The following is a 23971-nucleotide window of genomic DNA, read 5'->3' on the forward strand; positions in this document are numbered from 1 at the left end:
AGTACTACGTTATTTTTCTCCAATACGAAATGGTACCATGATAGTCCTACAAAGAAGGTTTCTACGTAATTCCTTAAAGCGAGCCGTAACGCAAAGTGAATTAAGGTTTTCGCCCTAAAGCGAGTAACTTCAGCGCATTTTCCATGAATTGATCAGTACTTCCCAAAAGCCCATTGCTATGTGCGCTACGTTTTTCTTTACTAGAGGCATATATTGTTAAAATAGCAAAGAAATATCTCCATACATACATACAGTTCGCTCATAGGCACTTTTAATTTATGCTTTAGGCACAGTATATCGGGGATATACTGTGCTTTAGGTATGCGATGTTTGTTTTGTTAATAGCGTCTATGGTTAAACTTTAGAGAGAGATCTTCATAAGTAAAAAGTTGGCATTTTGCAATCTGCGCATGCGCGGAGTTGATTTTTACTGTGTGCGATGTATTTGTATTAGTTTGATTTTTACTTCATGTAATAATATGTTCGTCTTCACTAGAAGCATCTGTGATTAAAATTTCAAGAAGATATCTCGATAAATCCCCATGCGCACATTAATCTGATGTTTACAATATGCGCTACCGAATGCAAAAAGAACGAACTAAATATCTTTGCAATAGCGCACCCAATTTCGTTGGAAAATGCGCTAAAAATAACATATTTCCCGGTCAAAATTTTGGAAGACATTTTTATCGTCCTTTGTAATGATAAAAAGAACCGATTGGCGAAAAAAACTTCCCTAGGAATTTTTTCGATTGACGCTTGGACGATACATTACTCTGTTGTGGTAAGCTATGCCTATTGTAGAAAGATCGCCACAGCGCAAGCGCCCCAGTCACGAACTTATAAATTAAAATGGACTGCTAATGCTGAATTGACAAATGACACATACATGGGGGCAGCCGTGATTGGCACTCACTTGGGGCGAAATTCAAATCAACTAATAAACAAGCATTAAACCAACATTAACCTCACGTTTTCTAAATAAATTACTGCGACACATGTCATTTTCCAAGGCTGCAATAATCTCAAAACTTGAGCACTAGGAAAATTCACATCATGGCCGCGCCCATGCTAGGGACATTTCTACCTCTATGCAACTGTTTGATCAGCAGTCCATCTTAATTTATAAGTTTGTGGTCCCACTATACCGCGTTACAGTATACGCGCCGAAACGAGATGACATGAAAATATTTAACTGCGCCTGCTACGAAGATGCTACAGTCTTTTCAAATGTTCACTTCACGCATCGATTAAGTACTTTTTGCACACATTTTAACACTACTTTTAAACTGGTACTCACGATTCTGAGTGATTTTCGACGTTTTTAGTTGCGTCTGCCCCAAAATTAAGTCAAAAATGCTACCAATTTGCGAAATAGTTATATGAGGGGGAGGGTATCCAAAGATGGGTATCTAATATGACGTTCCTTTGGCATACGCAGTGTATGGAACGGCGTGGACCACAAAAAAATGTAAGAAGCGTTAACGCACCAATTCGTGCTCTCGAGACGGCGCATACAGCTTTCCCAGCGAACATAACTGTTTATTCCTTTGTCATATAAAAATTGAACGAATAAATAATCTTGAGACGTCTTTAAAAGAAATGCGCTTTTGTAAAAGAACTATGCGATCAAAAATGAGTTGTTGTCGAGTCACCTTCGGAATTTTGTTTGCATCGGAAATCGTACTTAACTTGAACTTCCAAAGGCGACTCGACAGCAACTCATTTTTGATCGCCCCTTAAAGGCCCCATTCACATGCGGATATGTACGGCGGATCTGTACGGCGGACATGTACGCGGGACAGATCCGTATCAATTCGTATGTGTGTATCCGCGTGTTCGGCGTACATATCTTGCTCGCCATCCGTCGATCAGGATGGCGAGCCGGACAAATACGCACGTGTGTAGTCGTTTCACGGATTTGTTTGCCGGACATAGAATCATCAAATATATTGATCTATTCAATGTTTCTCTAAATGTACTCAAACAAAAGTTAAAATTACATCTCACATATAATGATATGGATTTTTATCAGAAACGTTAACGATAGCACTTTTGGAATGATAATGTAGCATGTTTGTTTATTAAGAGTATGTTATAGGTATAAACGGTAATGTATATTATTATTGTGAGGTATTATATTAATTTAATTTAATTAATTTTGTATATCATGTTTTTTTATGTGTAATGTACACTTTAAACTTGTTATATTGTTATAGGTAATTTATTATTGTTGTTCTTTTTTGGGGTTTCCCTGTAAATAAATATTATTATTATTATTATTAAATAAATACGAAATTCTTGAAAATATGTTAGGAAATTTAAGAAATCAAAATGGAAATGCGACTCAACCTACTCCAATTAAACAGTCATTTAAAAAAATATTTTGTTTAAATTACTTTGAATATAATGCAGGCGCAAATTGTGCTAAAGATTTAAATGATCTTTTGGGTAATTTTACAAGCAAAATTGCGGAACAACACCGAACTCATGGTGAAACTGGAACCATTTTATGCCATTTCCGAGCATATTCTGCTAAGGCAGGTGGCTTATTTGAAAGTTTCAGGTATAATTTTCCCAAGAAACTGTGGGGAGATTGCACAACTGAATTTTAGGTCTTCAAAATTCCTTCAAGTTGCTAAGTACTGTAGCGTGGCAATTAATCACTGTTTTGACCACAGTCTCTTCTGTTTCCTACCTTCAAATAAAACTATATATCCTGCAATTATTGTCAGTTTTTTCTTATGATCCATAGCAATTACCACAGCACTCAAAACCACACCCCAGGGGCTAGCACTACAGAACTGAAATAGTGAGAGAACGCCGCCTGCTCGTCTATTGAGATTGGTCCGTGATTTGTGTACAGACATATCCGCCCTCGTATCCGCCTGTGTGTAGCTCAAGGCGGATCTGTCCGGCGTACAGATCCGCCGTACATATCCTCATGTGAATGGGGCCCTTTAGTAGTCATTAACAAAATACTGGTACACTAACCCTTTGTAGCTTAAATAAACTTTAGGCTATGTATTGTTTCGCCGAAAAAAACCCAACTGGTAGGTATTATAGCACGGACATGTCATGTCGATTTTCTGAAGGAACCTCTTCTGACAGGAGTTCACGATATGGGAATTTGAAGTTTACGGGGCTCCCCTCTTTAAAAGCTTTGTACCTACACCCACTGGAGTAGCGACCATATGTTTACAGTCTGCTATTCCGAATCGCACCCGGAAGTGGTTGATAAAACTTTGCTGATGCACAGCGACTTTACCGCCCTTTTGCTGAAATTAAGTGCCCAAACGTGTGCCTCACCTCGACCTCTTTCGAGAAGTTCACGGTTCACCAATTTCAGAGATCTCGATAGAAAATGCATATTATGATGCAGTTACCAATTTACAGCGTTCCGAATTTTAAAGTCAAATAATAGCTATTTATATATCAAGTACCTACATAAACTTGGTCTTTATGGACGAGCCGTTTATTTAGCCGAGCAAGCTTGCGAGCGAGGCACAAATAATCAAGGCGAGTCCCATAAAGCCTATATTTATGGTCGCGATATATACAAAGCTTTATGTACGACTGTAACAACCCTTAAAAATGAAATTTCATGGAATTCAATAAACGATAAAATTTATATATCATTGACAACAGATGTCAAGCATTTGTCGAGTATTTCTAAAATACTTGAATTTCCCTTGGATTGACACAAGTACGACTGTCATATTGACAGGCGGCCGTTTTTACTTTATCATTATGGACTAGGCCATAATATTGCAAATTATGCCCACACTAATTGCGACTGTAATCACCGCATTATCAAGCAGTCCTACATAAAAATGTTATTGGCCCGTATGAATAAAAGGGAGCAAATGCTCATACTTGCAAAATTCAAAGTAAATACCACAGAGTTGTATATAAGTAAATAGAGAGACAGTCTTATAGCGAAAAATTGACTCCAATTGAACCTTGCGCAGGCCGTTGGTGAGTGTGCGCAGTAAACGACAACAGAACCGGCTTCAAATTAAATGATCCTTAAAGCAGGTTCGGCTTGAGAATAATATGGTTTTTCATTGCAACAAAAATTGAAAAGAAATTCAATGTGTGGTGAATGATATTGTTAACACTGTCTTGAATAAATAAGAAACATTACAGTCGTTAAGAACTTTTAATACAGTAGACTACAATACAAAGCTGGTAAGGGGCTTACAACATCAGAATCGAGAAAAGATTTTTTGAGATTCTGGTATAAAGGAAATCGTATATTTGTCGTGCGATCGAGTTTAAAGATCTATTTATGCACTCAGTGAGTATAAAAATAAGCAATGAAAGAATAAAATAAGTTGAAATTTTATTTTGGTGCGGGACAAAATTTCAGGTGTGCAATGCCGAAAACACAGTTTGAATACGGGTAGCCACAAAGTCGACAAACTTCAAATGCCAATAACTCAAATATCTCAAAAATGGAGCATCGGCAGAGGGTATGTACAGTGGCACCACGCTCAGAAGGTTCCTGACAGGGCGTGTCCGAGGACGTTGGATATTTAGACTGTACATTCTCATGCAAAATTTGACTCTACTAAATATAAATAAGTGGGCCACGCGATATGAGTTGCATTACTTCAAGGGGAAACAGTAAAATTAATAAATTTCTACAAAACGTAAACACATTTAAGATTGTTAGATGTTCATGTTCAACACAATTTACAATTCTGATGCACTTCTGCTGTGTAAATATGGACAGTTATTGAAACAATCACATTGAAATTAATAACACTCACATTGACTAAATTAACACACAATCTTTAACTTTTTTCATTCATTATCGTCACTTGACCACTAATCATCATCGGAACTGCCGGTGTTCACAATAAATTGTACATTGTCAATAAATTCATTTCTCGTAGGAATGATATTTGCTTCTAACCAAGAACGTATCACTTCCTTATGATTATTCATTGTTGGTGGCTTATTTATTTGAACACTAATAAGGTACGTGAGTTTGCTGGTAAATTTGGTATAAGCTGCTTCTCTAACCACTGCATAAAGTTGGTATGATTCATATCATCGTAATAATCCCCCGATTTACTGTGCGACATCCTCTACAAAACCAGAACGACTACCAGCATACTACGATGTACCTCTGACCAGCCCTATTATAAACTTCCGATACTTCATCTGATTGTTAGCAATTACTCACTCCGTACGATGGGTGAATATAGGTTTCGTCCAAGTATATAACGGGTTTCTTGTCACATTCAGGTTGTTCATTTTCTTTTAATCTTCTTAAATCGTAATAATCGAGTGCGACATGAACGACTATACTACGATGGACCAGCCCTATTATAAACTTCCGATACTTCATCTGATTGTTAGCACTCACTCCGTACGATGGGTGAATATAGGTTTCGTCCAAGTATATAACGGGTTTCTTGTCACATTCAGGTTGTTCATTTTCTTTTAATCTTCTTAAATAACGAGATGCCATACTCGAGGCCATACTACAATGTCACTTCTTTCCATTACCAACCTACGTTTGTCCCGACACTTCTTGTATCGAAAACCAATTTCAACAATTGCTTGCGAAGAGTTTTCCTTCCACCCATATATTTGATCTTTTCTTGCACTTTTCCAGGAGCATTTTAAAATATCCTTTATTTATGTACAGATCGTCGCCTACTAAACATTGAAATGGCGGTAAAGAGTATAATGTAATGGGCATGCTTAAATTATTGCTCCAAAGCGTTTGTTTATTTACAAATGAATCTGAAGCATCTGAAAAGTTATTGCTGTTTTGTTTTGTGATTATGTAACTGAATGCACCCAAAAATCGTGCTGATTCCCTTTCACGCACTGCGCATGAGTCCCAACGGCTCCGCCATTAAAAGTCGGCCACTGTAGTTGGAGTTATTTTTCCACGCGCAGGTCGTATGTACTGCCTCTCTATTTACTTATATACAACTCTGTGGTAAATACTCGTAAGTGCCCCTTCACACTGGTTTATTTAGCAGCACTGCGCTGCGCCTGTCCTGCTGCTTAGCAGCGCTGCTAATCGCCCAGTGTGAAGGAGAAGGAGCACTTACAAGTATTTACTTTGAATTTTCCAAGTATTAGCATATGCTCCCTTTTATTCATATGGGCCATTATCTTTTTTGTAAATAAATAAAATATATGTACAATTGTAAGCTGCCTAAGTATCTTTCTTCTGTATTAAAACCACCAAGGCGAAACACAGGAGAGAGGAAAAATGCCATTTTTCAAGAGCAACAAGACGCCATTAAAACTTTAATCGGCCCACCGAGATCGATTGACTTTCGAACAACGTTGCCAAACTTCTCAGAATGGCTGTAATTATAGATGGCTGTGGTTTGGTGAGCGCCTTATATCTATGGTTACATGCGTCAAAATATATCGCCATCTCTGGGCGAAATATAATATTTGAGTAGTTCTACTTGATAAATTTGACGTTACAGAGTCCTACAAACGTTCTCTCACAGAACGTTCCACGGAAGTGATCCGTCATCTTTCCTAGTAATTTTCGGGTAGAAGCGGTTTTATGAGTAATTGCAATTTGAACTTGTGATAGTTTTTGAAGTTTAACATTCGCGTCTTATCGTTCGCGGTGCGTTTTTTGAAAATCTCGAAGTATCACTTCCGTACAGTTAATTTGGTTTTATTTTGATTTGCGTTGTGGTTTGAAGTTTTGAAGGAGGCCATCTTTGCAATCACCTATCAAAGGTCCTTGGCTCGCAGAATCGTTTGTCTGGTGAAAAACCAGTGTCTATAACACATAAATCATCAAATGGCTTTAAAAAGAATTAACAAGGTACGTTGCTACTTGTAGTGTGAAATGTGGTGTTAAATTAATCGAAATTTCGTTCGGAATTCGCGTTTCTCCTTATTTAAACGCCCTTAATGATTTGTGACAGAGAAGTGTGAGAACATCGGAATTTTGGTTATTTCTCCATTTTTCTAGTATTTTTATTAGGGGTCGCGATGTTTTACGTGTCGTCTCATGCATTTAATCGCTTTGGCATTTAGTAAGAAGTAGATTAGGACAGCTGTTAGCTTGTTCATTTTTGCTTTTATGTAGGAAGATTAGGTATAATGGAAATAGTGCCGGAAAAAGCGTAATTAGTGATACATTCAATTCGTCATTTGATTGTTAATGCTTAAAATGCGGGAAAATTCAGGTAGGGTGTTATTTTTAAGGCCAGGGTCAATCACATTTTTAACTAACCTCACCATATTAGGCACTTAATAGCTGGCTTGTTTCTACCATTGTGATATTATTTTTACTACATCCACTTCTGTTTCAGGAATTACAAGACCTCGGCAGAGACCCTCCAGCACAATGTTCGGCAGGACCAGTCGGAGACGATCGTAAGTAATTCCTAATTATCCACGCCACCAAATTGACCTTTTTTTTTATTTTTCTTGCAGTATTTCATTGGCAAGCCACAATAATGGGACCAGTAAGTAATTTTTTACTTCGAATCTTTTTTGCAATATTCCGATATTACCTACAATGTGATTTTCGTTTTTCAGCCTGACAGTCCATACCAAGGCGGAGTATTTTTTTTAACAATTCACTTTCCCACAGACTATCCGTTTAAACCACCTAAAGTGGCATTTACTACTAGAATTTATCATCCAAATATAAACAGTAATGGTAGTATTTGTCTCGATATTTTACGTTCACAGTGGTCACCAGCACTGACTATTTCAAAAGGTATGTCGCTTTTTTTACATTTATGAAACTATTACTTCTGATTTACTAGTGACTGAATGGTTATGCATTTGAAATTTTTTTGAAAAATAAATGGTGCAACCATTCTGTTTCATAAGGAATGCATAACCTCGGCCATTACTGACCTATGTCCGTCTAAGAAGTGCTTAGTTTTTCTTTATTGTTATCTTATTTTTATGGTGGTAGGGTAAGATGATTGTGTTTAACACTTTGACATAATTTTTTTAGTTATTTAGTTTTTTTAGCACATCTTATTTCCATAAAGATTTGATAATTCTTGTAGTAGGTAGTTACTTATTACTAACTATATTATTCAATTTATTTATTGTACCTCACTTACTACACTATCTTGTGGGTAAGTTGTACCCAGGCCAAATTAGTAACTACATTAATTAAAGATGTTAGTGTAGTTTTATTTTTGCTGACTTGCATTAAAACTGAAAATATCATTAAAAGCAGGAACAGTGTGTGCAACAAGTAAAGGTCAATACAGACTACTCTGATGTCAAGTCTAACACAGTGGGACCACGTCAGTCATGAAGCGGTGTGCACATTGGCCTAACGTACAGCACATGAAACAAAAACTTAGTGTGCATTGCATTTCTTGACTTTTTGCTTTGAACCTTCAGCCATAAATGAGCTCCATCATTTTGACATGCTGGAAGAAGAAGAGGCTATTCTGTGTGCATCCATTTACTCTTCTAGAGGATGGGTGTATCCCTCGGTGTATCCTATCAATATGGAGCGGGGCACATTCGAAGAGTTTTAAGCTTTAATGCTTTTTTTTGTTTTGATATTCGCGGTTTGTAGGGTCTACAACACCAAATTTGAGTGCAGATGCCCTATTAAGATCTCTTTCATTTCAAAAAATCACTAAACGCATTCCCACAACTGAAGCAAAAATCTAGAACTTATGATATTCTTTGTACCTGTCATAAGGCGTGTTGCATCAGATTGCATCATCCAATGTGTTCCCACGTTACGTTAGCGCAATATAAACGTACACGCTCAAAACCCTCTCCTGCATTTTTGTATGACGTGGCCCCATGTGTTTGCACGTCACATCGGAGTAGTATGAGTATATGGTACATGATAGTAGATATGCAACTAATTTTAAAGCATTCGGGGGTCCACAAAGGCAGTAAGGGTCAAAATATTGGGCAAGATCAGGCAGTACTGCAGCAGAACTAAAGCAGTATTACGACAGAACAATATGTTGAGCAGCATAACACAAGCACTTATGTCATTTGTATGTGCTTGTGTATTTTGACAGAGTAAATAAACCAAGTACATCGAACTAATATGCTGAGTTAATACGCCGTTCTCTAGAATGTAGTCTCGGAAGTTGGTACTCACGAAGGGAAAGTGATGGGTCGCTCTGAGACACATCTAATGGTAGCATGTTTTATCTATATGTTTCACTAGCACCAAGAATATAATGATATTTTTAAGTGGGCGGAGTTTCAGTCAAAGTTGTTCTCCCAACCCAACCCACTATACATTTACAAATACTTGAATATTTGACCGGGGTACTGCCAGATTAGTGAAAATTTCGGATTACTGGGAGGTCATCAATAAAACCTCTTAAAATGCACAAAACAAGTATTGCATTGTACCAAAACAACTAATAAATGGTATTTTAGCATAAAAAATAACACATTCACATATTACCTCTAAGAAATAATATCTTTATAGTACAGTGTCAAACTAATCACTGGAAACTAACACACTGTAATTGAGCAATCATAGTTCTTTGTTTTAATGGTTTTAATAACGTGTTTCAACTTCAAACCCCCACCACGTCCCTCAAAATACCGCGGATTGCTGAAGTACCAAACTGGCGCGGTGCCGAATTATAGGGGCTTTACTGTATCCATGCCCGAACTTAACCTTGGCTTAAAATTGTTTGGATTGATCTCTTAGTCACTTTTGCACCTGATTTTTGACCTCTTCATTGGATTGAAAATGTTTCCCTTGTCCCTTTTTACGGGGTATATAAGTTGTACAGGGTCCTGCAACTGTGTCAGTCCTAGCTCATACCTGGTAAAAATCCTCTTGTGCAAACGTCAAATATAGGTGGTTGCACATCTATAGATTTAAATTATTTTTTAATGTACAGGGTATCCCATTTTTACAGTTACAAGATTTAGTGATACAAAGTGTTCACAATGAAATGGTAAAATTTTATGAATTTTAAAATGCCATAGCTATTTTTTTTGCAAAGGAAACTACCATTATTATATTTCGCTATTTGATAGTCTTTTGTGTTCGCAATTTTGATAAGGGACGTCCTGTGTCTAAATCTTGTAGTTTTTAGGTTATTCAATGTTTTTCACAAAAGTACCTACCTACTAATTAATTACATGTTTATACATCAGAGTAGATTGTGATAAAAAAAAACAAAAGTGCTCTAAAATAAACAAGTGTCAAAAATTAATTATTTACTGCAAGCATTGAATAAAAACACTATAAGAAGCCTAACGCTTATGGAAGAAAACGCGACAAATCTCACAAATCCCCTTGCACCCGCATTGGTTGTGACCACCGAACTCTCTTTGCGGTAAATAGGAGGAAAGCAAATTCTCATTCTTCTCAGTTCTCGACTCTATTGACAGTGTTCCCATTATATTCTCAGTTCAAACTCTGTCGCGCTTTATTTCCACGGGGTTAGGCTTCTTATAGTGTTTTTATTCAATGCTGCAAGTGTTTTTAGTTTTTTCTCAATCCAACTCGAATTCCCAAGACTCCACTGTACAGGGTGGTTAAATTTCGTGCTCACCATTGTGGAAACGGTGAGAAATACAGTGTAGGTTAAATGAGGGCTAAGTTGCCGCTTGTTGTGATTGAAAAGCCTCATTTGAAATTGTTGAAAAATCTTTGAGCTGAGACATTAACAAAAATTAAAAATGTTGAATTTTGTTTTTTTGGTGGTATCTGTTATTTTTCAAAAATGCAACTGAAACAAAAAAGGGGCAACTTTGATCCCATTTAACCTACATTAAAATATGCTCATAAAAAGAAAATATGTATTCACTAAAGGGGTAACAATTTTTTACCACAAGCTACGAAACCACAAGTGCTTTTATGTCCTCGTGTATAGGTTTCAAATTATTCACATCCGTTCTTTGTTTCCAAGCACAACTTTGTCAAAATGTTACATTTAGGCTGCGTTCAGACACGGCGATAATCGTGCGATTCTCACGCGATTGTCTCTGAAGGATTTCGTACATTTTCATGTAAATAAGATCCTTGTGAGAATCGCGCGATTATCGCCATGTGTGAACGTAGCCTTAGGGCGGGTTTATGCAACTTCTTCATGCTTAATTCTGTTTTTTTAATCAGTTATGCATAGACCTTAACTCTTAAGTAATTTCCCAACACTAATTTATACAATTTTTTAAGTCTTTATTTTTAACACCAAATAACTGCCAATCAAATTGAGGGAATTGAGAGGTCAGCTGATATTACGAACAATTGCGCATGCGTCATGGTCAGATTTCTCAATTGTTAATTCTTAATGCTTAAAAGTTGAATGTTAGGAACTTTCATGGTTGCGCACTAAGAATTACGGTACGAATTACGAACTAAGAAATTGGAGAAACGCCATTATTAGACATTCTACATTTATCTTTTTATTTTATTAGAATTGCGAATTAAGATTTAACTATTATGGTGGGAAATAGCACTTGACTTATCATAAAACAGAAGAGACAATATCAGTTTTGTTTTATACGCCACTATCAATGACGACACGTTTTCCCCCACTCTTGTAACTTCCTTTATATCCATTTCGGTCTCGTGCCCTTTTAATGCAAGGTTCTTTCTTCATATATTTTACTCGTAGAATTACCAACTAGAATAGCACTGGCCACATTAAAACTTTGGACATCTCGTGTACTAAAAATGTGCTTTACTTTAAATGAGTGCTATTAGCGATTACTATCACGTAATTGCACTGATTGCACTTAATATCCTTGGAAGTCTCCAATTTGATTTATCCTTACTTGCGCTAGCACACTGGTTACATTTAAAATTCTTCTTACAAACTACATGTACTTTCCCAAACTGGATATGTGATTCATTGCATAATAAGCACTGACCACATTTTAAAACTTAGCAGCTGTACTTTTTCTACAGCTTCCACTTCAGAAAAATAATTTGATTAGGTCATAAGTTCTCGTTTATATATTTACTTAAAACATTATCTTTCTCAACACTGACTACAAAAAGTACATTACACACTGACAAAGTTGTACCCAAACAGCAAATTTAGTTAGTAATCACCTTCAGCATCAATGCGGGAAATTGGACTTGGCACTCTTGTTATATCCATATCTATTAAGATGCTAGCGGTCGTCGTCATTTGGCTAATCATTGTAGCTGTCACGTGAGTGGCTCGGGTTTAATTCTTGATCGATCCAGGATTATTTTATATATTATTTGACATTTCTACATTTCGCCAGACTAATGCTGATTGTCGACGTATCATGTGACATAGGTCCGTAGGGACTGGTACCTATCTATTATTAAATCTTATGAAATCTGAGAGTTAGCTCATTAGTATTTTAATTTGAAGATTCAGCTTTAAATCTACCAGCTTTGCCTTTGTGTAACCATCATTTGACTTCGCCAAGATGAACAAATATCTCCACAGTGAGGCGTAAAAAATGGGCGCTCCTGTATATGTATGTAATTCTATAAATCATTAATTAATGAATTGAATTTTTTTGCGCTTGTGTAACGAATTCTAATCGCGATTTAAATTATCTCAACCCAGCAGAAAGGCAAAGAAGATGAAAAGTGTGACTGAAATTACACATATCTTATTTTTACACCCTTCAATTTAATGAAAACCAACAAGCATAAAGAAATTTACACACACACAATCCTATTTAACAATAACTTACGTAAACATTGTATTTGAACAAGTGCATGACGTGCGTCGATCATTTCGTACTTTCTTTTTACATTCAATTCTCGATTAAATTCAATTGCGCTCTCATGGATGGATGCTATTGTGTTACAGAATGTCCAAAGCAGCTTTTGTCCTTATTCCATTGTGTTTCTGTTTTGTGCATTTAGTTATTTGTTTGGTGGAAACTGGTGCATAAAATTTATTTTTTGAATTGGCTGATTGGGAATGATAATAATGATATAATTAAGAAAATATACAATGACATAAATTTCTGTTACATGATTTGAATATTATAGAAATTACCTTATTAGACAAAATTCTTATAAAGTTTTCATTGGTACTGTTTTTGCAGTCTCTGTTAGGGTTGAGATAGCTTCTGACAAATATAAAAGCCATATTCATATGTACACATAAATAAATTTAGATACCTATAAACTCTTTTTCCTGTTGAAATACTTCAGACCTGTACGATAAATTATGAAATCAAAACGTTGCACTTGCTGAGTCATGAAAAAGGAAAAACTTTATATTCCCCCAGTTCCAGGGTTTTTCTTAACATCCTGTATGACTGTATGATTCCGTAGTCTTATGTGGAACTGATGCTTGAAGTTTTCATGGTAGAATAAATGTAGGGCGATTTTGGGAAAGGAATACATGTTTATGCTTATCTCACATTAGAGATTAGATTACTACATCTATTTTTATTTATTTCCTTTCTTACAGTAGACAACTAAAAAAATTGCTATACGTCGACTGTTAAACTATTACTACATGGGAAATGGGAGTGCCTGTTATCGTTCTAAGTTTTATAACTGCATGAGATGTAGTCCTTAAGTTGTTCAAGAATGTTAGATCTTCAAAAATAATCCTGAGGAAATTTATAAAATTTTTCTAGATTCGTAGACGGGAAATAAGGCAAAATAACAGTGGAATATCCAGGAAATCTTTAAAGGATCTATTTTTTTTTACTAAGAGTTTGATACACCTTTCAAAATGGATTTTTAAGAGGATTCTTTAAAAAGTCATTTCAGCATTTGGTGGAAGTGTCCCACCCCCCAAATAATACAATGGAATGTGAACAGTGTCAGTATTCTGCATAGACTGCTTGATAATGCCTATAAAAACTACACTCTCCACTGAATGCCATAGTCAATAACTCATCACTAAGACAAACATTGTGAATGCGTAATTAGTACATATTTGCTATTAATAAGTTATATAATTGAAATTTTAAATGTAGGTGATGTTCCACTAATAGAAATGAAACGAAAGAAAAATGTGACTTTTGCACTTTGTATAGCTATTTGTGTATTAAGAGCTCAAAATGATATATTGTCGATTGAAAGAGACAATCAATTTGCGCTCGATTTACACACAAGATTTTTTCTACAATCGAGCAGTTCACATATTTCCAAAAATTTACATCTTTCATTCAAATGAAAGGTGTCATTTACTCGTTGTCATTGGATACTATGAGCACAGCCGTCTATAATTACAAGCCATGCTGAGAAGTTTGGCAACGTTGTTCGAAAGTCAATCGGTGGGCCGATGTAAATTTTAATGGCGTCTTGTTGCTCTTGCAAAATTGCATTTTTCCTCTCTCCTGTGTTTCGCCTTGGCGGTTTTAATGTAGAAGAAAGATACTTAGGCAGCTTACAATTGTGCATATATATTATTTATTTACAAAAATGGATAATAACATTTTTTGACTTTAAAATTCGGAACGCTGTAAATTGGTAACTGCATCATAATGTGTTTTCCATCGAGATCTCCGAAATTGGTGAACTTCTGTCGAAAGAGGTGGAGGTGAAGCACACGCTTGAGCACTTAATTTCGGCAAAAGGATAGTAAATCGCTGTGCATCAGCCAGGTTTTATCAACCACCAGGTGTGATTCAGAATGGCAGATTTTAAGCCCGTCGCTATTCCAGTGGGTCTAGGTACGAAGCTTTTAAAGAGGGGAGCCCCGTAGACTTCAAATTCCCGTACCATGAACTCTTGGGAATAAGTTGAAAGGTTCCTTCAGAAAATCGATTTGACATGTCCGTGCTAGAATACCTGAAATACAAAGTAATTGCATGTTTTCACGATAAACACTTACCGTCCTTACGTACCACGTAGTGTGTAGGTCATATTTGAGCTTGTACAGGTACTTTGAACAAATACAAGTGCTTGTAAAGGGTCCAGTAACAAGTAGCCTGCTTTAGAGGTTAAGACAACAAATCCAATTTCGTTTAGCAACTTACCTGAATAATAATTTCTGTTCATTCCATACGGAGTAACACAAATTGTCGCATTCTCGCTCTGTAAAGGTGGGTTCATAGCTCTCCGTTCATCCGTTGCGTTGGTCTGTCAAACGGATAATGCATTTTATTAAGGTTCATAGCAATCCGTCCACATTGTACATTTGCAACGTATAACCATAACCTAAATTTTATTTTGTACTGTACCCTCCGTGATTTTCAGTATGTAAAAATGGTACGAAAGTAAGAGCACATTGCTATCTGATTATTACCGTGAAGAACGAATAGGCGAACACTGTTAACGTACCAAACCTAACCTCACTCTTGTTAAAAACGGAACAACGGAAACGTAAATGTTCAACTTCAACCAACTTTTCCGTCGTAAACGGACGACGTACGATTTAAAAATTTGCTGTCTTCTGATTGGCTAACGGACAAACGGAAACGTAAGAACGGAGAGCTATGAACCCACCTTTAAAACAGGTAAATAGGAATATTACACCCAAAACACGTATAAAATACACCTGAAATCTGTCAAGTTGAATTAGGAAATCGGTCTACCATGCAGTGTTGCCATAATTCTCAGCACGGCTTGTAATTATAGACGGCTGTGCTATGAGCAATGCATATTTGATATAGTTAATAATTGGGAGAGCGAGCGTTTTTTTTATTTTGTGGCTTATAAGTGACATTCCTCGAAAAAGATGACGTTTGCGTTGTCAAATACGAGCGCAAATGTTTACTTTGGATATTGATTGTACATTGCGATAAAAAATGAGTGACCGTCGAGTCACCTTTGGAATTTTTGTTTACATGGGAAATCGTACTTAACTTCAACTTTCAAAGGCGACTCGACAGTCACTCATTTTTGATCGCCCGATAGAAAAAATGCTTTGTAGATTTTAATATTTATTTTTGTTTTCTTTTTCAGTACTGCTATCAATCTGTTCACTATTGTGTGATCCAAATCCAGATGATCCACTTGTCCCAGAAATTGCTAGGATATATAAAACTGATCGGGAAAAGTACAACGAGCTCGCACGTGAGTGGACCCGCAAATATGCTATGTGATGACCCGGCCCTCATCAATTACTCCACACTTAGAAATGAAAACTATTTAATTCAACAACACGTGGAAGGGAAGCTGCCAAGCAGCACTAGTGTTTATTTCCAACTGTGTATATTTACTTTCAAACTGTTTCCTTCCTCCTCACCTTCTACCACAATATGCTTGGTGGTTTTTTAAATGTTCAATTTATATCAAATTGTAATTAAGAAGTTTCATGATTTCGTCTCTATTATTTAATATATTGTGGTTGTAAGGACCAGTGTTGAATTTCGTTTTTTTTTCCCACTTGCACTTGACACGGAACTATTTGGAGCGTAGAAGTCGCTTGCTAATTATCTACTAGTTGTTCTAAGTGTGTAAGCGTCTCTCTGCTCCGTCCATCAGCGGGTCCCGGACTTTCAATGGCATTGTGTGTTCGACACACTCATGTACTAATTGTAATTGTTAGATAAATTTGTAGGTTTTGTGGTTCAGCTAGGTGTAATATAATTAATAAATAATTTCAATATTTCTCTTTCAACACTTTTTGTTAATATTGATGTCTGAAATTTTGGATCTCAAATGAATCTTGTAAGTTTCGTAAGCGAGGAAGTTTGAATAGCAGCTGGTTGACCACCATCTAGTTATGTTAAAAGGGGTTTTCTTCAAGTGTGGCAAGTAAGTATTTCTAAAAATTTGGTGGTGTAGTAAGTTCAATTTAATTGTGGACAATATATAATCTAATATCTGAAAATGTACATTGAGTAGTTCAATTTAATTCAAGTTGATAGTATGTAAGACTTAGGAAATAATTGGAAAACGTTTTTGGGGTTGCGAGATCGTATTATAGGTTTATTTTGGGAAACATTTTGATGTGAGTCTGAACAATTTTGTGATTGTAAATGGTCCATTCAGAAACATTTTTGTCTATGCGTAAAAATATTTCTCAAAATAAATTTTGTCATTGTTCATATATTTAATTTAATGTTTTGTTGCTTTATTTATCTACAGTGTTAGCAAAACGGCTTGTCAAAAATGTTTTATATAGTTTGATTTTTTTTTTAATAAAACCACATTTAAGGATACTTTTACTTCATACAAATCTGCTGGTGCTAATTTCGTTAGGGTCGAAGGGTAGGAAAATATAAGTAAATTGGAGTATTAAGAATGCAAAATGCTGGAATATTGTAAATAGTTAAGATTCAAAGTTTTATTCTGGCATGCTTTTGTACAGCGTAGGTGGTCGGTCAAATCTACTAAATTATGTTAAAGCAATTGAACTGTCTTCGCTTATGGAAACGACTTTTTTAATGTGTACAAAATAGACCCATGTGACGCTTATTTAAATTAGTTAATGAAACACTGTTGCGTTATCTCATTGCCTGTACCGTTTTAAACATGTAAAACACTTTTATACATAAATATAATATGGAAAATATGTAGAAACTATATTAAAATTATTAGTTCCTGAGTAGAAAGTGGGGACCTGCTACACGTGGCCGTTTTATATCTTTTAATTAAATGCTCTAATCTGTATTCTATGTCAACTTCACAGCATTTTGCATTAGAAATTTTAGGAGAAAAAAGTTGAAAAAAATGTGTCATCTTTTTTTTAAATTCCGTAACTATTTATTTTTGGCTGTGTAGGGTAGAAACAATCTAAATTTTATTTGGGTGTGCTTGAAAGACAAAGCAAAAATAATACTAGCAAATCTACTTAAAATAGATAAACAAAATGTACCTTAGTCTAAAGGCGAGTCCCGTTAAAGTTACTGCCTTCAATATTAAGGAGCAGATTTTTATTGTGAATTCGAGGATTTTTAGACAAACATCTTTCATGTTTTGTAGAAGTATTTTATTAATATTATATACAATGGTAGTGGTAGAAGTAAAATTTCTGTTGTTTGTGGTTTCACAAAGATCATATCGCCCCGTATAAAAAGACTACTTTTTATTAAAATTTTTCAGTTCTTGCGAATTGTAAAAACTAGCAGAAAAATGTTAAAGAGTAAGAGTAGTTTGGTATTTTAAAAGGTTTTGTCTAGAACTGCTGCATTTATATACAGAACAATAAGTTCTTGGCATTGTTTTTGGGTAACCGAATGAAAACTGTGTTAAAGCTCTACTAAAGGGGTTTGCTACCTGCTTCTGTCTTTGGTGCAATGGTTTGATTCTCTGTTCATTGTTTCTTCCTCAAATGGCTAGGTTTATCGTTGAAACGAAAATTTCTGTAACCCAATAATGACCAATCTGCAGAGTGGTTTCATATCTCATACAGGTTGAAATGGGAAGCTGAAAACATAAATCGTATTTTTCCATTTAATTTAGTGTTTATGTTCTACTGATAAACTTCTCACATAGTAGTAATCAAAGTTTGTCCTTTAAGTAAAACGTAGAAGACGAGTAGTGCTGGTTACCAAACATTGTTGAACAACATTGACGCTGTGTATACCGTTTGTCCCAGGTTGAACGCCCTATATGCAAACAGAATTTTCAGTATTTTTTTGTAAATGATCTACGAAGCCTTAGTGATTTAAATCACATACCTACACATTTTGAGTGTGTAGCCACTAAGGCGATTTGATGAGAGACTTGAAAGTGAGGTAAAACATCGCCCACCAATACAAATTTGCCATGTCTTGTTTTTTTTTAATTTTTTGGTTAGCAGGGGATGCAAATTTTCTTAAACCCACATTTTTTTCTCATTTGAACATTCCCTTCAAGCTTGCTGGATTGTGGAGGAGATCCTGTTTTAGTAGTTTTTTTTTTATTGGGTTGTGATGGAATTTGTATAAACGGTTTCAGGCTTTGTATAATAACGAATGACTTAAAAAGTCAAAAATGCTTATTGATGATCTAAGAGGTACTTAATAATAATAGTTTTAAGATTAAGACCAAACTATTGAAGAAGTTATAATCAGATTAAATTATTTTCTTTATCTACTCGATTTACCCATGATACAATTTTTTGTATCATGTGATTTACCCTGCACAGTCCAAGAGAACCTGCGTACCATAGTAAATGGGTTAGGTTTTCTATGCTACGTACTAAAAGGGCTATTTTTAAGCTCGGACAGATTATAATATGAGAAACACTGTTGCGGTTTATGCTGATAGGTGGTGAAATAGTAGAATATCCCAATAAGTCTTACCATTGAATTTTATAATAGTTATAAATTCAATGGTCTTACCATTGGCACAGATTAAATACAATCTGTCTGGTCTTACGAATAGCGCCGCCGGAAGGGTTAGGCAACTTAGGCCTCGCGCCGGTGTCGGAAATGTTAGTGTGTAGGACGTGTAGGTGTAATATACCCATAAAGCTAGAGGAATTGTTTTTGTATGTTGTACCCAATTGCCAAATTCTATCAATAGCCGAAATGTTCACCTACAACGTGCTATGGACCTGTAAGATATTCTTACATACGAATTGACCATATTGGTTCACATTTGATTACACGAACAAACATAATAACATATGTCCTCAATAGAAAATCTCTTGCAATTCCACCGAAGGAAACCTTGACTTCACCCTTTTACTGATAGTCCTAGCCCTACAAGTGGGAAAATGCGCGTTTGATAAATAAAGCAAACCACTTTGCATGATTATATGTATATTGGACTAAAAGAAAAGTTTTTAGAAGGGGCGCCATTCGCCCCTCTGGAGGGGAGGCTAGCACTGGGTAATATTTTACACAAATAGATGTCCAGTCAAAAAGGAATACAATGCTTCTTGTCTTAAAAAATATGACTCCCCTTCCTCCCACTCTCTCTCTCATTGTAGCTATAGAGGCAGTCTGGGAGTTAAAATTCGAACAAGGTATACTTATGTACTCAAAGGTATACATTTTGAAAAATACGTATCTTGTGCAAAATTAGATGCCGATTCTGAATCAAGAGGGCGCGATATGGTAGCAGGAATTGCAAATTCGTTAGTATTGAAGATAGAGATACATATACGAGGCAAAATATGTACAATTAAACAAGGTAGTTTTTTTTATTAACATATTTTTTCAATCAAACAAACAGTTTGAGAAATATAAATATCTAATAGGTTAAACATGTATAAAAATGTAACGGGAGCGCGTCAGAATAGCAATACTATACTGATACCTGCTTAAACACGTACCCTGTCGATTTGAAACAAATTAGGTACGCATATTCTTAGACATAGGTAAAATAAAAAGCTACGTCCCGTGCTGAAACGCGCACTTAAAGTTTTCACTCCATCAGTCGTGTCTCCGAAGGGACTTCCCCCATCGGTGTGACCTCCAGTCCCGTGCTCCGCAATTCGACGAAGTTTAAAGTTTTGACTCCATCAACAGTCAGATCTCGTCGGAGGTTGCCACATTCCCTTTGTCGGTGTCGACCTCCGACGTCCCGTGCACCCGCAATTCGCGTTTGAAGTTTTGACTCCACCAACAGTAAGATCTTGTCGGGGGCAACCACATTCCCACTTCTGATGACATCACTAATTTCAAAAACGCTGCTCTCGTTACCTTTTAGAAATATTGTACGGTAGACTCGATTTCATTGGCAGTTTGAACTGTTTGCGAACTCATTTATTTCACAGTTGCAAAGCAGATATCAGAAACTCATTACCACCAAAGAGTATACTCTTTGTTACCACCCAGGGAAGATTCTTTCCATAACCATTTATTAAGAGCAGTATTTAGTTGCTTGTTTGTAAAACGGCGAGTGTTGTTCATCCTGTGCCTTCTTCCATGTATTATTAGTTGTCATTGTGAAAACATTCCATAAATTTCGATAGACATCGAGGCACCATGAAAGATTAGTCATCAGCGACACAGAAAGAAGGCAGATGTGACGTAATCTTTCCTAGAAGTATGACGTGTTTGTTCGAGAACATTTTGAAGCGTCTTTCACTACCTACACGAGAATATTCTAGAAAGAATTTTAATTAATTAATTAATTTTAAGACTGTTGTTGATTATTTTTAAATAAATAAACGCCGTAATTAAATTCTGTCCAAAAGCTTTACAGATCTTTATTTTAAGTTTGTCTAAGAATATGCGTACCAAATTTGTTTCAAATTGATTCAACCGTTTAGTCGGAAATGAGAGACATACATCAGAGACCGACAGATAGACTGATATGATCGAAATTTTGTGTAGACCGGGTAGATCGTAGACGAATTTATGCGACAGGGTACTATCAGTAGCTAGATCAGTAGTGTTGCTATTCTGACACGCGCCCGTTACATTTTTATTAATGTTTAACTTATTATATTAGTTAAACGATTTGTCAGATTGAAAAAATGTTTTAGTAAAAAAACTAGGTACCTTATTCATTCTAATACATATTTTATTTTGTCTCGTATATGTATCTCTATCTCCAATAATAACGAAAACACCTCGTGACTGAAACTTTTATTTTGTGCTGCTTAATTGGCAAATGACACTACATATTTAGTTTTAGCCAGAGACATGGAGCCATGTCTCTGGTTTTAGCAAAGAGTATAACTCTTTGGTTTGAGTAACTATGCGGCAAGATATGTCTCTATATATCTTGCTATGCGGCAATGTACAGCGAAAAGACCTAGATCGGCAAAGTTCAATCTCTAAATCCAGCAAAGGTCGAAGCATGTTAATGATGTTCTATTATAAAGTATACGTAGTAGATGATAAATGGATAAATAATAATACTACAGACCTAATAATAATGACAAAAAAATGCTTTTAAAGTGGTGAAATGTAGGGTTATGTTACTTACTGTAATTTACGTTGGCTGTATTTATGTTGGCAACGACAGAACCAGTGGGCGGAACGACAAGTTGTTTTTAAAAACATAACCTCTAAGTTGTAGTATAATTATTATTTGTAGATAAACGTCCTAATTTCAGTATGAATGTTTAAGCACAGATTTAAGTATATTTAAATCTGTGGTTTAAGTAATCATAAAAATATAATCATAAAGAAAAACAACAAAGGAGTGCAACTACTTTAGATTAAGTACCTATAATAATATGTAAGTGACAAAATTGCTGACTTTATTTATGCACTGTTAGGAATATTTTAGTGGCAGTTGCCCAAGAAGGATGCTCCACCTTTAACAGCATAACAAGTTACCTAAAATGCGAAACACGTTGCCAAGAGGACATTGGTTCTGGGGCCACTGTTTTTCCAGTTAATGTGTTTACGATGGCGGCCACTTTAGCGTGAACCGTGAAGGGAATCCTAGATCTACCCTTCCGCCGCGGCAGAAGATTTCCACTCCATGGCGTTTCGGTGCTAGGAAATCAGCTCCTTTCCTTGCGCAGAGCTCCGCCTAAAGCAATGCCCTGTAAAGCTTTGAGCATTGGGAAGATGCAGAAACTCGACAATCTTTCGTGGCATGCTACCGAAGGAATTCATACCTACTGGCTGCCGTGTACACTTATTATTAGTGTAATAAATGAAAAACCGATTATGGGATGTATTTTTTATAGTACTAGCATAACTTGTTCTGTATATTCCATAATGCAGTTATCTGTGCACCACTTCGTGAACTTCACTATAACAATTTGATGATTTTTTTGGCAGTAGATTTGCCATCGCCTTATTTGCACAAACTTGTACGTGTTCTGGTATACTCATTTTGACCTAAATAAAAAAATTCAAATCGAAGAAATTTCAAATTCACATAGCGAACAGCAGTGCTACCAACGCAATATCGCGTAGAAAAAAAACCCAATATAACTTTTAAATGTTAAATTTATTTGGGTTATTTAAATATTTCAATAAGTAAAAGCAGCACAAAAAATGTTGTATGGTACGTGAGCTGAAAACTATAGTGTAAACTCGCTTCCATGCCGCGTGAGGCGGCATTAACGCTCATTACGCTATAACGTATTTTCAGCTCTTGTAACATAAATTACTATTACGGCGGTAACAGTTACCGCAGAGTGCGAGATTTATTTTCCGTGGAATTTAAACAAACTTCTATTCCGTCAATATCGACAATACGACAGATAGTTTTTCAATTTGACAATTTCGGCTGCTTAATCTACGGGTCATGGCTACATGATTTTCTTTTCATTTTATTTTGGGAATTTTTGATAAAATAATGAGGAAATACAAATAAAACTTAACTAACTCGCATTTAGTTAGATGAGAAAAAAATCTTTCCAGTGGTGCCATTATGAACCCTCTAAGTTAATTTGGGGAGTAACAAGCTGCGAAAAACTTTTCCCATGTTAATTCCCTATGTGTGAAAGGTTCGAAAGTATTCACCCTGTATACAGCTTTAACAGTTTACAGAGTGGTTGTTAAAGACAACATTGCCTTTCTTCTCAAATTCTTAAAAAATATTAAATAACTTCAGATATGCGCAGTGACGGATTTAAATTTTTTTGGGCCCCTAGGCCCACCGAAAGATATGCGCCCCTCTAAAAATAATCTTTAAATTGCAATAAATTTAAAGATGCTAATAAAAATCACATTATAACTTGAAATTTTTAAAACTAATATAAACAGAAATACAAGTAGGTAGTTGAGTGAAGACCTTAAGATACGTTTTCACACAAGCCAAAACTTGCATTGTCGATTTTCGTTCTTACAGTTAAGTTTGTTTAAATACTCTTTGTTTAAACTATCTACCAATTCCAATTTATTTCACCTAAAATAAATATAGATAGTGCAAAAAATGCCGCTCTCTAAAGCTGCCGCTCCTAGACACGTGCCTAGTGTGCCTATATGTAAATCCGCCACTGGAAATGCGATGTAAACGTAAAATTTCTAATTTTTGGGAAGTGGGAAATTTTGTACAAATTATTTTTCTCTAGCTATTTGCAAGCCTTGCGACCATCGCGCCCTCTTTATTCAGAATCGGCATCTAATTTTGCACAAGATACGAATTTCTCAAAATGTTCGAGGGTAGGTGGCACTATTTTAGAAGCGTCTTTTTGATACCCAGATTTCTGATTATAAGTTGTTATTGTTTTGTTTTTATAAGTAATTTTTGTTTTATAGCTTAGCAGTAAATGAAACTCTAGACACAACTCGTATATTTGCTATACCAACT

At 35.7% G+C, this 23971-nt stretch overlaps 1 protein-coding gene across 1 annotated transcript; it reads left to right on the forward strand.

Moving 5' to 3' along the window:
- Positions 1-6474: 6474 nt before the first annotated feature.
- Positions 6475-16479, forward strand: LOC116173412 (ubiquitin-conjugating enzyme E2-17 kDa). The gene is made up of 5 exons (XM_031490871.1): positions 6475-6820; positions 7314-7377; positions 7438-7469; positions 7543-7726; positions 15833-16479. Exons 1-5 carry the CDS (start codon positions 6797-6799, stop codon positions 15970-15972), a joined length of 444 nt encoding a protein of 147 aa, XP_031346731.1. The 5' UTR covers positions 6475-6796; the 3' UTR covers positions 15973-16479.
- The last annotated feature ends 7492 nt before the right edge of the window (positions 16480-23971 follow it).

This window comes from Photinus pyralis, unplaced genomic scaffold (genome assembly GCF_008802855.1).
Source record: "Photinus pyralis isolate 1611_PpyrPB1 unplaced genomic scaffold, Ppyr1.3 Ppyr1.4_LG6, whole genome shotgun sequence".
NCBI lineage: Eukaryota > Metazoa > Arthropoda > Insecta > Coleoptera > Lampyridae > Photinus > Photinus pyralis.

Bases quoted from the DNA above. Each gene is read 5' to 3' on its own strand.
- LOC116173412 (XM_031490871.1), top strand. From the start codon at position 6,797: ATGGCTTTAAAAAGAATTAACAAG. The intron at 7,378-7,437 runs GTAAGTAATTCC...TTTTTCTTGCAG, and splicing joins AGGACCAGTCGGAGACGATC to TATTTCATTGGCAAGCCACA. The intron at 7,470-7,542 runs GTAAGTAATTTT...TTCGTTTTTCAG, and splicing joins AAGCCACAATAATGGGACCA to CCTGACAGTCCATACCAAGG.